Raw genomic sequence first — 13,726 nt, forward strand, 5'->3', positions numbered from 1 at the left:
GCCCCGGCACAGCTCGCCCGTGTCACAGCTCCGAGACGCACCCCAAGGTGTGCCCGACACCCCCCCCAAATAACGCTCCGCGTAGGCATGGCCTGGATTGTTTTAATGCGCCTTCTCGGTGCTGAGGGGACCGCTCCCCTCGCTCGATGTGATGGTATGTCTTCCGTTACGGTGTGTTTTGTGGTATGTCACGACATCTGAAGAGCTCAGGTGTGTTGATGGCCGTTTACAAAAGGGTGCCGAGTCTGCTCCTGACCTTGCCACACAAAAATAGCTGCTCGTTTCTTTCTAAATTAACACACGAAGCAGCTGTTCGCCTTCACCAAAATTACTGACGCTCCGTGAGCAGCCGGCGCTGGACTAGATAACCCCTCCTCCATCTCCTCCGCTGCCCCGGTTTAGCGGGTCCTTTGCTTCTCCGGCGGCGCTGGCGCTGCTCGGCGACAGCCGTCGTCCCCCGGGAGCAGCCGCCTGGCGCGGCACCGAAAAGGGAGGGAGGGTGGCAGGACCCTCGGGGAAGGTGCCCCGGCGAAGGCCCTGTGCCCCGGGCCGGTGTAGGGCTCGCCCCGGGGTGCGGCCCCGCTCCCACCCCCTGCCCTACCCTGCCCGGGGGAGCGGGGCGCGGTCGGTGCGTTTCAGCCCCGCTCCGGTGGCACGTCGGGGCGGCCCGGCTGGCCCGGGTCCCCCCGACTCCCTCCCCCGAGGTCGCCGCTCTCCGCCGGGATCCCCGGGGGGATCCCCGAGAGCCCCTCCGCGGGGGTCGGCGGGGCCCCCCAACGCCGGAGGAGGGGAGGGAATCCCTCCTCCCCGCCCTGCCTCCGCGTACGCCCAGTCCCTCAGCGTGGGCGCCTCCATCAGCTCCGCCGGCATCTCCCCTCCTCCTCCTCCCCACACACCCACACACTCTTCCCCGTCCCTCCTCCCCGCCACTCCGCAGCAGAGTGGTTTTGCAGCCTGTGCAGCTCCTGAGAAAGGAGGTGTTTCAGCGGGTTTTTTCCTCCTTTTTTTTTTAACTTTTTTTTCCCCTATTTTTTTTTCCTCCGAAGCGGACGCTTTCGGAGGAGCAGCAGCCGCGGACACGCCGGGGCCGAGCAGGGAGGATGGCCGGGGGGCGCCTCCCGGGGCTGCTCTTCCTTTTGCGTGAGTACAGCCGCGGCGAGTCGCGACACGGAGCCCTGTCGCGATGAGGTGGGCGCGGGCGCTGGCGCTGAGACAGCCCCGGCGCTGCTAGAACACCGGTCCTGCTTCACCGTCACCGGCTGCCCCATCTTTAATGCCTTCTCTATCGCGACAGAGACGCCCGGTCGCGACAGGGGAGCTTACTCCAGCGGGCTCGGGGGGAGCGGGGGGGATGTTAAGGTGAGCCGGCAGAGGCTTGGGGCAAAAGGCCCCGGGGGGTGCCGCCGCTCAGCGCCTCTCTGCCCGCAGATGCCGTGGCGCGCCTAGCTGCCGAGCAAGAAGTTGAAAATCTCTCTGGGCTCTCCCCTAACCCCGAAAAGGACATTTTCGTGGTGCGGGAAAACCAGACGACGTGTCTCATGGCGGAATTCGCCGCCAAGTTCATCGTCCCCTACGACGTGTGGGCCAGCAACTACGTGGATGTGAGTGGGGGCCGGGGGGGTGGGTGGGTAGCGGAGCTGCGGCGCGGCCCGGGGGGTGGCCGGGGCTCGGGTTCGCAGCGCGACAGCCGCAGCCGCGGAGCCGCTGCACGGTGTCACGGCAGGACTGGGGGGGGGGGGGGGGGGTGTGGAAATCCGCCGGTAGTTTTGGAAAGTCCTTCATCCTCTCGGAGGATGTTCAGCCGGGGCTGTGGGGGGCCTGTGGGCGCCCAGGGGGGCCCCGTGGCCGCCCCCCTGAGCCCCGCTCCCCGTTTGCAGCTGATCACGGAGCAAGCCGATATCCCGCTGTCGCGGGGCGCCGAGATGAAGGGCAAGTGCGGCACCAACGAGTCGGAGCTGGAGATCTCCTGGCTGGAGCAAGCGTACACCCTCAAACTCTTCTTCCTGAAGGTACGAGGCTCTCCCCGCGCGCCCGGGAGCTGCGGGGTGCACGGCGGTATTGGCGGGGTCCTGACCGGCCCTGTCTCGGCAGGAGGGGCACAACACGTCCCGGGGGCAGGAGGCTTTCTGGAGGCTCAGCCGGATCCAGTTCACCTACGACACCGCCGAGCGCACCTACTTCAAGGACGCCGTCAGCCGTAAGCGCCCCGGGGGGACGGGGTTTAAAGCAGATCCCTGGGGTCTGGCGAGCGCGGAGCCGGGGCGGGGGGACGACGACGACACGGACACCCCGCGGGCTACTCGCCTAAATGCAGTTTAACGGGGGAAAAAAGAAACCTCAAACCCGCCCAACAAAGCCGGGACCGAGTGCCGGTTTTAAACCGCGTATTGATTTTTTTTTTTTTCCCCCTTTCTGTTCTTGTTTCTTGGTTTTAATCACCGCAGTTGCCGTGGGAGGGAGAGCCCTACCTCTGCCCGTTTGCTGCGCTGTCCCGGGCCCTCCCGGCGGGACCCAGGGGCCCGAGGGGGTGGGCAGCGGAGCAGGGGTCCGCCTGGCCGGGAAAATTTGCCTCCTTTCCTGCGGGAGATGTTTTTTAAGGTTAATTATCTCCTTGGTTGTGATGATGGTTGAAGAGGTGGGAAAGCCGTGGTTTCCCAAGATAACAATGAGATCGACATCAATACCCATGCCCCTACACGCCTCCACACCCAACAGCCTCCTCTTTTCTGACTGGGTTTCCTTTCTTTTGGCTTTCATTTCATTGTTAGTCCATTTCTGCTGAGAAATTAGTTGTCTTGTATTGAAAATAGATATACTGTCATTTGCAAGTTGCTGTTCTTCAAGATTTTCAAACTCCAGCGAATGGTGCGTTAAAAGTTTGTGGCATAAGACACACTGGACACGGAGCTGTTTTTCCCACTGGTGTTTCTACTGCTTGTGTCCCCAAAACACGGTGGTGGTCGTGCTTCATCACCCTCTGCAAATGCGAAACACTGATCACCTTTCTGCGCTGCTGGAGGGGAACAAAGGGCTGCAGAAAAGCAGGAGGTGGAAGGCATCCCTCATTCCACCTTGCTGAGCTGCATTCAGCCTTCATTTATAAAACAAGCTTGATGTGATGGGAAAATATTTTCTCGTAATCTGTACTTGGGTGAAATGGTCATGTTGTATTTTCAGGAAAGGTGTTATGGCCTGTTTTGCTTTGTAGTGAGGTCCCCAAATGGCATTGCTCCTTCCCACCTGAATTCAGAGCCCAAGTGCAGCCACAGGAATTGCTGTTCCCCAAACGTAGGGAGTATGAGCACAGTCTGAGGCTGAAATCTGCATATAAATCAATAGAAACCATTCCTCCGACTTTACGGACTTCAAGTCCTGTGACATGAGCATCGCTGGCAGCAGCAAAGCCAGCTCTCCCCTTTGTGCCGGCAGGACTGCACTCTGCAGCCGTCCGTTCCTGCTTGTGGGCAGGCAACCCCAGTGCAGGAATTGCCCTGGCTATGTGGTGGTGTCATGCCAAAAGCATGGTCCCACCCCAGGAGAAAATGCTGCTTTAAGAGCAGTGGAGCGTGTGGCCGCCGCATTGCACACTGCCTGCGTGCCCTTGTGTTCAATTCATTAGCTTTGTTAATAAAGTCACATCGGTCCCCCAGAGACAGGACCTGACTTCTGCTGTTTCTGCCCCTTGGCCAGCCGGGAAGCACACGGCCAACTCACACCATCTCTCTGCCCTGGTCACCCCAGCTGGGAAGTCCTACAAGTGCCAGGCGCAGCAGACCATCTCCCTCATCTCCAGTGACCACCAGAAGTCTGTGCAGCTCTTGCTGTCAGAAGTACGTGTCCAGCCCTTCGACATCACCGCGGATTTTGTCTTCAGTGAAGGTAAGATGCAGGGTGAAGGCACGTCCTGCATCCGCAAGATGCTGCTGCTGCTGTGGCCTTTGGGGATGTCGCAATGCACTGAAGGAATTTGGGTCCCACCTTTATCAGAGCACCTTCCCCTGCCTCCAGCAGGTGGTCAGTGCTCCCTGCAGTCCCTCCAACCCATTCCCTGCCTCCATGGTCCCCCAAAAGCCTTTACAAATTCAGCCCAGCTGCTGTTTGGTCAAAACATGGGCTATCGTTGCATGTACACTGGCTTCTGTAAGGACTTACCTAGCTAGGTTGCCAGCAAGCCCTGGAGCTGCCTGGTCCCTGGGGAGCCCTGCAAGGCTTGGGTGTCTCCTCTGCAGCACGGAAGGTGCTTCGGTAGAGCTCCAGGGGCTTTTTAGGGCCACTGCACCCTGAGGAAAGCTTGGGGCTGTAGTGGCAGGAAATACTTGCGATGCACATTGCTGGCTTCAGTTTGATTAATGCTCATTGCAAGGATGAAGGAAGCGTAACAGGGACTTCAGTGAGGCACCTCATGCGCCAAACACAGGGGATGCTGTTCCTCTTCCTAGGTTTCTTTAACGTTAATTGCGGATAAAAGAAAATGTGAGTTAACACGTGCTGTTTGTATCAAAGGGTTGTACTGAAGTCAGCAGCAGTACTGCCATGGGGCAGAATTCCTGCAGATTTTGTCCTGCCTTTATCTTGAGGAACCTGTGGTGCTCCTCCTTCCCGACATCCCCCTGCCTTTTCCATCAGATTGAATGAGGGAGTGTAAACATGCTCACCTGAATTAGGACTTCGAGACTAGTCCCCTTTTTATAGTGCCATCTTAGCAAATTAGTTAACTCCATTATTGTAAAAAGGTGCAAATAAAATTTGTAGTAGCCAAATCTTTTAATAATGAACTAGAAAATGGTGGTGTTATTATCAAGCTTAGCATTAAAAATGTGGGGCTTTATTATTTTGCGTGTGGGAAATATTTTAGAACACAATAAAAAACCAGCACTGACTACAGAACCGAGCACTTACGCTCATGACTCACGTTCCTCTAACTGATGTAGTAAATACATGCTATTATGTACACTGGCTCTGGCAGAGCTCTGTGTGGCTGAATTACTCATGGCAAGGCCAGTGTAGTACAGAGTAGGTTTTATCCGTGGGCACAAATAAATCTTTTTTTTTTTTTTTTTCTATCGAAGTAGTACCACATTTTGCATAGGTTACAGTGAGAAAAAAGTAGAATTTAATAGTCTCCTATTATTTTTTGTTGGCACGTCTTCATCCTCTCCTGCCTTCTGTGGATCCAGGCTTCCTGCACTCAGGGTTTGGCTGGGCAGACCTTGGAGGCTGAGAAAAGCATATTTGAAATACGCAAGTCTGGACTCAGTTTTAGCTGCTGTGTCTCTGTGATACCAAACCTGTCAAGTCCAAGAGCTCGCGTTTAAAAGAACCAGACTTGGGGTTCATTGCCAAAGGCAACTACCTGCCTTTTTCATGATATGCTCTTTCATATCAGGCAGTTTTGTTTTGTTTTGTTTTCCTTTGTTGTTGTAGTTTGGTTGGTTTTTTTTTCTCCAGGACACAAAGAGGCCCTGGTTGGTTTAGCAATCTTTAAACACGTGTGGGGAATTCTTCCTCCTGAGGAAAGCACAGTTTCTCTTTGTCAGGCTTTCTGGTTTTTTGTTGTTGCTCTCATTATTTAGTGATGCTTCTTTTTGTTGAATTCCACTGGAAGTTAAATAGCAAAGAGCACCTGGAGAGGATGGTCAGAAATGCCCAAGAGGTCATTTATCAATGAAGCTTTGAACGGGGCTCTGCCACTTCTCCCAGTGGCACGTCCCCACCAGCCCTGCGGACCAGCGCGTCCTCAGCACATGCATGGCAAAACATGATTCTTTGTGGGGTCTGATAATCACTGCCAATCTTAAATTACAGTAATTAGCCTTCTCCTTTTTGGTTCATTAATTTCCCATTAGGTAAAATTCCTATTAATTATGAACAAGCTGCAGAACGTTTTAAAATATTTTAGAATAGAGAAAGAGACCTGCTAGAGCAGAAGAATTGCAGAGATGCAGGAGTGTCGGCACCCTTTTACCACAAAGAAATGGGGGGAAAGGTTTTGTCATTAGTCCTGACACTGTCCTGTCTGGGATAGATTAAAAAGCTTGTAGTCTGTGATTGGATTGCTTTTATTTTTTTTGAATGCTTAAACTCATGTGCTAGAATTTTTTTTTTTTTATTTAAGACCCTGCTTCCAACCCTCACAAAAAATATATATATGTATAAAAATATACATAAATATATATATTTACTTTTTTCAATACAGAAGCAGAACATTTTTTTTCATTCAGAGCTGGGGAAATTTATTTTTTTTTTTAATAGGGAAAACGTGCATACATTTTTCAGCTTAAAAGATCAGTAAAAGGAGAGCTGGATCAAGACCATGCGAGGAGAACATTTAAATTGATGAAAGAACCCCACAGAAATTGTCACCTCTTTTGATTTTCATCAAAATAACGCAAAATACTAATACGAAAGGATACAAAGGCTGAGAATTAGGGACCAGGATCCTGGGAGGTCTCCTCTCCCTCTGAGCCACCCCAGACGAGGGCCATATTTTCTCAGGGGACCTGGGCACCTAGTAGCTCCTCTTTGCAACGTATGCAGCCACCTTTAAAAAAGCACCCAGTCTTTTTTTTTTTTTTTCCTTTTTATTAAGCTAATCACTTAACAAACACCCATCTCAATATCTCAAAAATTCATCCTATCATGCCAGACACAACTGGGCTGTTTTTTCATCCTTTCGAACAGCCCCTGCACCGGTCGTCAGGCTTGTGGTCGTGACTGCGGGAAACTGCTGATTTTGTTGCCGTGCTGCTATTTGTTCTGCAGAAGGATGCTGAAACAAGAAAATGGGCCTGTTGGGTGGTTTCATAGCCTAGTACTGAAATTGGACGAGCACTCACCATAGAAACCGTGGCGGTACGTGAGCCTGGGTGTTGTGTGGCGTTGGAGGAAGCGCAGCACAAAAGAACAATGGGGGACGTACCTAAATGCCTCCTTTGTATCTGCCTGCAGTCTTTGTTCGACGGGGCAGGGACCCTGGGCTGCAGGGTGGCACCTCTCTGGCAAAGGGGTGACCCGGCTGGGTTCGGGATGCAGCAAAACTCCCAGCATCACCCAAACTTTTCACAGTAAAATTTGCCGGGGACCTTTTTGCTTTCCTGGAGTGAGGGTAAAACCTAGCAATTTGGGAAATGCTCAGATCCCTGTGACCTGAAGCAAAATATGCAGGAAAATTTGATGGAAAGGGCTGTTTTCCTGCGGAAGGCATTGATTTAAAATACATAGCAGTTCCCAATGTGATGGCATTTCATTTGTCGTGCATCAACCAGCCCACCTGCCCGCACTGTGCTTGATGGGGTTGAGTGTCTGAATTTGTGGCTGCCGTGGACTTTATGCAAACCCTTCTGCCCTCCCGCTCCCCTTTTGCATTTTCATTTGCTGATAGACCAGGAATGATACCTGTTACCTACCTCCCTGTGGTGTTGTGGACCTCAGTGCCTATGCAATGCTTTGAACTCTTGGGGTGAAAAATGCTTATAAATGTTAAAGTATATTGTTATAGATGTGAAAATATTTTTATTTGTTGTAAAATGATGTGTTTTAACATTATATTAATGTCAAAATACAAAATTCATTCTCCTAGCAGTCAGCACCTGGAGAGCCTTAGTTCTGCTGCAAATGTGATTGTGCTTACCACTTGCCTGTGCCTCCGTGCTGGGTCCCCCACAGCCCTATTCCCATTCCCTCTATGCTCTCTGAAGAGCCCAGACTTTGGCAGTCTGCTCCAAAAGGAGAAAATGGATCTGTCTGGTGAGGAGAAGGTGTTGGTGAGGCAGGGGGTGGCTACTCTGCAAGGCTGCTGGGGCAGAGCGCTTTCTGCCCGGGGAGGTGCAGCAGTGTTTGCGGGTGTGCTGCTGGAGACTGCGAGCTTTGCTTTGCCTTTTTTTTTTTTTTCTTTTTTTTCCTGTGGGCTTTTTTTCTTTTAATCCTCTTTAAAAAGTGTCAGGATAAAGAACTATCTTCCTTGGCTGCTTGCAAGAATTGACACCTTCTTGAGTTGTGACTCAGACACTTAAATACAACCGTGGCTTTCTGTGGACACCAGAGCTTTGGCCACGTCCTCTGGCACTTTTTGTGCTCTGCAGCTGGTTTGCTTTGGCAAAAGCTGGGAATTCAAATATTGTAAGCAGGTGCTTTAGAGTTGGGTTAGTCCTCTGCATCGTGGCACTAGTGCTTTTAGCTTTGCCTTCTTCACTGGCTGCAGACCCCCACGTTCACCCCGTTCTCCTGCAAACTCAGCATCGTTCTTGTTTAAGGAAAGGCACACGGGCAAACCTGCTATGTTTGAGTACAGGTGAATGTCCTCAGTTGGGTTTACGGCAGGCTTGTTTCAATTTTCCGTAGGGTTTAAGCTAAACCACTTTCAAAGCAAAAATTAGTGCCTGCCGGAGGAGATTGCAGCAGCTGGACTAAAACACTGCTAATTGGCACATCAGCACACCCCGGCCCATTGGGCTGTCTGCAGGCGTGTGGTGAGTGCACAGGAGCTCCTCTAGCGTGGATCCTTCCCGTCAGAGGGGTGCTGCTTTGTTCTGGCACGTGGGCAGCGGGGTCGGAGCACCGTGCATGCCTTTTCCCGCAGTCAGGTCTGGGATGCCAACCTGCCGCTGTGTCTCTGCCTTGGCACTGCGAGTCTGGTCAGGCCTTAGCATCCTAAACTGGGAAGGCTTTCATAAAGCTCTAGAAACCCAATTTTGGGAGCTAGATAATAATCAGGGGTTTTTTCCCCTTTCTCCTGAATACAAACAAACAAAACCCCTGCATTGCAGCAAGTGCTGAATCGCCTGTAACAGTCCTGGTGATTAATCACTCCTCTGGTGAAACAGTGAGCAACTGGAACCGAAAAGGACATTTTTTTTGTTAGACTACATTTCACTTTTGCTTTTTTGTTTCACTTCATTTTCAGCTCAAAATGTTTCCTGATGGCATTGCTGCGAGCCTGGTGGTGGGAGGAGGGCTCCGCTCCGGGAGGTGACAGAGCTCTGGAGGTGCCGGCACCGCTGGAGATAACGTCCCTGCTGACACCTCCTGCCTGGGCCTGGGGGGTCTCTGTGTTTTTCCTGCTCTTTGCCACATGCCGTTAGATTTGCAGAGTGTTTGCCGTTCGTGGTTCGTCGCAGATCTCTCTGTCTTGCAATCAGCTGCCTGGGGAACCCATCTGGACAGTCTTTAGCGATGGGAGGAATTAGTGGTGCCCTTTGTATCTGCTCATCTAACATGCAGCCTTTTTTCACCTGCTTTTTTCTTTTAAGTAATTGCTGTCTTCATTGTTTTCAGCACAATTCTAGTGCTGTGAAGAAGATGACCCAGGGGCCAGAGCACTGTCCCTCCTGTCCCTTGTAACCATTTTTTTTCTTTTTTTTTCCAGAGTTGGCATTTTTTTTCTTTTTGGTCTGGCAGACCCCACTCAGCAACATCGGCTTGCCTGTCCATCAGCACGAATAAGCAACAGTCCCGTGGGGAAAAAAGTAAATCATGATCCTGTCATTCAGGCCTGCAGTAGACTCTGGAAGTGTAAGGGAGGTGAACCGGGATTACCAGCATAATGTATTTCCCAACCTTGGTGGCCTTTGTGAGCTAAATAGAAAAGTGTTTTCCCATTGTAGCTATGGTTATTATTGTTTTCTAGTGGTTTATTAGACTATGACGGGGACTCGTAGGTCGGAGAGAAAAACACTGGGGAGGCTCACGTTGCTTCTGCTCATCCTTTGCCATATTTGACAAAAAACGTGGCATTCTGGGATGCTGTTTGGCCACAAACACACATGTGCTCTGCCAGTGCTGGTAAACTCCCCATGGGGAGCTCACAGAGATGGGGGAGAGATGCTGTTAGATCTCTGCCAACTTGCAGATAGAGGGGAAAAATCTTTTTAACGATGAGTAGGGTAGGTCTGATGCAGAATTAAAGACTTATCGATGTTGAGGTCTCGTGATGCAATATTTATAGACTCTATAACTAAATAAACAAAGCAGATCTTCAGCCGTGGTCAGGAAAGTTGTACTTATCCTGTCGCATTCCCAACAAAGCCATGGCTGTACTGGTGTGGCAGAGAGGCATGAAGAGGAACTTAGGGGCACGAAAGCGTTTTTTCCCACCATGTCAGCTGGTTTGACAGATGTTACCTCTCCCTCCAAACCCTGCGTTGTGACTGTGATTTCCCTTTCCTCCAAAGCAATTGATTTTCTCCCCAGGACTCCGATGACAGCTGCTGTCTCTCCTTGCTGCTGCGGCTGTTTTTGCTGCGCAGGGACCCCTGGTGCGGAGCTGTGACTCTGGGTCGCTACTGCAGCAGGAGTTCAGATTTGCAATGTCTCATTCATTTCTCTCTTTCTCTTTCCTTTTCTTTCTTTCCCTGCAGAACACAAGTGCCCAGTGGACCAGAGGGAGCAGTTAGAAGAAACCCTGCCTCTGATTTTGGGCCTGATACTGGGGTTGGTTATTGTGATAACCCTCTGCGTTTACCATATCCACCACAAGCTGACAGCTAACCAAGTGCAAATTCCTCGGGACAGATCTCAGTACAAACACATGGGATAGGGGACAGGATGGAGCAGCCCATATATTTATCAGGTAGAACAAGCAAAAGCACTTTTTTCTAAGGTGAGGAAAGGTTATGGGGGGGGCGAGAGATGGTATTCACAACACCTAGTTTTGGGTATTTCATGGAGACGCACAAGTTAAGATTAGGCTTTAATCTAGTCAGTGCAGAGACATAGCTGTCTCTGTAAGAAGACTCAGAGCATCTGATTTTAGGAGTCTGTCTGTGGCAGTAGGTGGTATGAATACCTTCTTAAGCAGCTGGGCTGATGATCTGGAAACAGAAATGCTTCGCATGTCAAACTTTAACACTGGGGGCAAAATTAGCTTGCTTTTTTTTTTTTTTTTTTTCTCCTTTTTTCCCTCTCAAGAGACTCTTCCCTCCCCAATGCGTTGCTCTTGGCAGTGTTCAGCACTCTCTGTTTATGTCCGTGCAGGGAGCAGGGCTGGGGGACAGAGCCATTGCACAGACTTCGTTAAGGTCCTCTAATGAAGGGATTCAAACCACATTCCTGAAATTTGCACTTATGTCAAGGAAAGCATGAAGGCAATACAAGTGTGTTTTGAGGGGGAAAAAACCCAAACCAAAACAAAAAAAAAAAGGCCAGAACCTCAAGCTGGTATAAATGGGAGTAACTCCAGTGCAGCAGATCGCAGCCAGCTGAGGAGCTGACCCCACACTTGAGACTGAGTGAAGAAAGTTTGTTTTTGCTTCTTGAGCCACATCTGAACTAAACTTAAAAAAATAATTTAAAAAAGAGTATTGATACACAAATTACAAAGTGCCATGCTACTGCAAGTCAACTGAGAAATGCTTCTGGCTGGACATCCTGCACGTATTGTGATTGTTGTTGAGATGTTACATTGCTACCTGTAACCAATATTTTCACAATGAAACAAACAAACAAAAAAGAAAACAGAAATGTTAAAGTCACTATGCAGATTATTCAGGTATAATCTAATGTAACGGAAAAAAAATATAAGGGAACCCTTGAAATCTATCCTTAAATGTAGACAATTTTTAAAATCAATTAAAACATGTACATATATAATACTTGATTTGCCTTCTTATTTTGAAATGATGTAATGCTTTTTACTAACTCCATGATACCTAATGGAATTGATGCAAAAATACATCGTCTGAATGGATATTAAATGTAGGATTTATTCTAGCGGTATTTTTGGTACAGATGGCTTGGTGAAGACATGGTGGTAGCTCTGTATTCTGTGATTTGTTGGTTATTTCTGATAGTCTAATCTCTCAGCTGTTTCTTTCTTATGTATTTTGTGGGCAATGGTGTGTTTCACTCTGGTCCTGTCGAGTTCCCACTGAAACGTTTGGCTTCCCTTGGCTCTGGTGTTACTGCAGCAAGAGTTAGTCCAGACCTTGTGTTAGTTTAGGCTATGGAAAATACCTTCTTGGTTCTGAACTGATTTGATCCAAATAGGGGCTCATACAGACTGTTCTCTTTTCAGCTTAAAACAGGATAATAAGCAAAGAAAAATAGCAATTTCAATGTCGAGAAATATGAGGGGAGAAACTTAACTGCTTTTTAATGCTGCAGCCTCCTCTAAAATTTAGTTGGTTTTGTTTTTTTTTTATGAAGGTGGATGCAGCAAGAGCCTTTCTTTAGTCCTGTCTTATTCCTGGTCTCATTTCTATGTTATGTTCAGCTTTTTGTTTTCTCGTTTGGACGTAAGAAGCAGAATTACGGTGCTAATGAAGCTTGTGGCTTTGCCCTTTTCTTTTAAAGCTCTGGTGAAAGTGTTCTGGGCGGGCTTTGGGTTGACCAAGTGCCACTGTCTACAATGAGCTGTTTGTTATAAAAAAAAAAGAGAAAAAAAAAAAAGAAAAGGTTCTTTTAGAGGCAGCCAGAAAAAGCCATAGGTAGCAGGAGAGTGAATAAAAGGATTAAAAGTTCATCCTTAATAGAGAGGGGCCATAGTTATCAGCTTTGTCCTGCCTCCCTCTTGTCTGCCCTCCAGCCAGACAGGCTCTCCCTGCCAGCTCCCATCAGCCTGGAACATCTGCTCCTGTATTTGACATCCCAAAAAATCAAAGTAAAATAAAAAAGGAAGTAAACGTCTGAACTGCAGATTCCAAAAGAGCCCCTCCATTGTAATTTGTCTTCTGAACAGCACGTTTTGGCAAGGTGGCTGCAGGAACGAGCCGTTGGGATGGCACGGTTGCGTGGGTGAGCAGCGGTGGGGCAGGACATGGAGGCAGGATGGGGATGGAAACTGCATCAAACTGGAGACATCCCAGTCAATAAGAGGCCAGTCCTCACCTGGCTGGTTTTCTCCCAGCAAGCTGCACGTCTTTGGTGTCACTAGGAGCAATTTCTGCTGGTTCAGTTGAGTATAATGAGAGAGATAAAAGACTTGAGACGTTGTCTGTGAAAAATGGGGGAAGAGAAGGACTTTGTGGCTGGAAACAAGGGGGAGGATCCTGTTTTTCCCCTGTGCCATCTGTTTCTCTAGGAGAACCCATTAGGGCTTTTTTTTCTCCCTCTTTTCACATTCATCAGCACCTGTCCCTCTTTTTTTTTTTTTTTCTTCTTTTTCCTTGCAAAACTTGAGTGTATCAGTTTGGATATCAAAACTTTAAATGGGTGACATAAAAGAGAGCTACTTCCCTTCCACTTGCCTTTAGGAGAAGCTTTACAGAGATAAGGAAGTGTACATCGCAGCACTTTTTATAAGTTGTTTTTATTTCTGATCCACCCCACGTTTTTAACCCAAAGAAGGGATGATTGTACTGGGCTTGCATTTCTCAGCTGCTTTCCATGACCCCTGAGTGGATCCAGCCTTGCACTGTGGCCATTGCATCGCCAGTGGCAGAAGCAGAGTAGATGCAAAGTATTCCAAAATACACAACCAAGCAAAGTCTTCATGCTCCTTCCTCTTGGCCTCCTGCTTTTACCTCGTGTGATGGCTCCTCACACAAGCCATCGGTGGCAATCCAATCTGCACTATAGTTTCTTATATTCCGCAGAAATTGTACTTATTTTGCAGAGTTGGTTTGGAGGCAGGAAGGGGATTGTCAATAGCTGGCGAGGGGTTGACAGATACTTCTCAAAACTGGAGCAGGAGGTGGGAAACCCACTGCTCGGCACCCCTGCAGCATTTGACAGGCTATGTTTAACCTGTATCCTCCCTTGGAAGCTACAATTCAGGGTTTATATGGAGCTG

The 13,726-nt window shown here is 49.2% G+C and overlaps 1 protein-coding gene across 1 annotated transcript; it reads left to right on the plus strand.

Annotated features, from left to right (window-relative positions):
• Positions 1-1,026: 1,026 nt before the first annotated feature.
• LAMP5 (lysosomal associated membrane protein family member 5) lies at positions 1,027-12,263 on the plus strand. The gene is made up of 6 exons (XM_052784075.1): positions 1,027-1,140; positions 1,429-1,601; positions 1,878-2,009; positions 2,092-2,197; positions 3,691-3,879; positions 10,356-12,263. Exons 1-6 carry the CDS (start codon positions 1,101-1,103, stop codon positions 10,532-10,534), a joined length of 819 nt encoding a protein of 272 aa, XP_052640035.1. The 5' UTR covers positions 1,027-1,100; the 3' UTR covers positions 10,535-12,263.
• Positions 12,264-13,726: the final 1,463 nt, after the last annotated feature.

This window comes from Harpia harpyja, chromosome 4 (genome assembly GCF_026419915.1).
Source record: "Harpia harpyja isolate bHarHar1 chromosome 4, bHarHar1 primary haplotype, whole genome shotgun sequence".
NCBI classification, from domain to species: Eukaryota; Metazoa; Chordata; class Aves; order Accipitriformes; family Accipitridae; genus Harpia; species Harpia harpyja.

Excerpts from the sequence above, each read along its gene's own strand:
- LAMP5 (XM_052784075.1), top strand. The coding sequence starts at position 1,101 with ATGGCCGGGGGGCGCCTCCCGGGGCTGCTCTTCCTTTTGC. Across the intron at positions 1,141-1,428 it reads GGGGCTGCTCTTCCTTTTGC|ATGCCGTGGCGCGCCTAGCT; the intron begins GTGAGTACAGCC and ends CTCTGCCCGCAG. Across the intron at positions 3,880-10,355 it reads GGATTTTGTCTTCAGTGAAG|AACACAAGTGCCCAGTGGAC; the intron begins GTAAGATGCAGG and ends CTTTCCCTGCAG.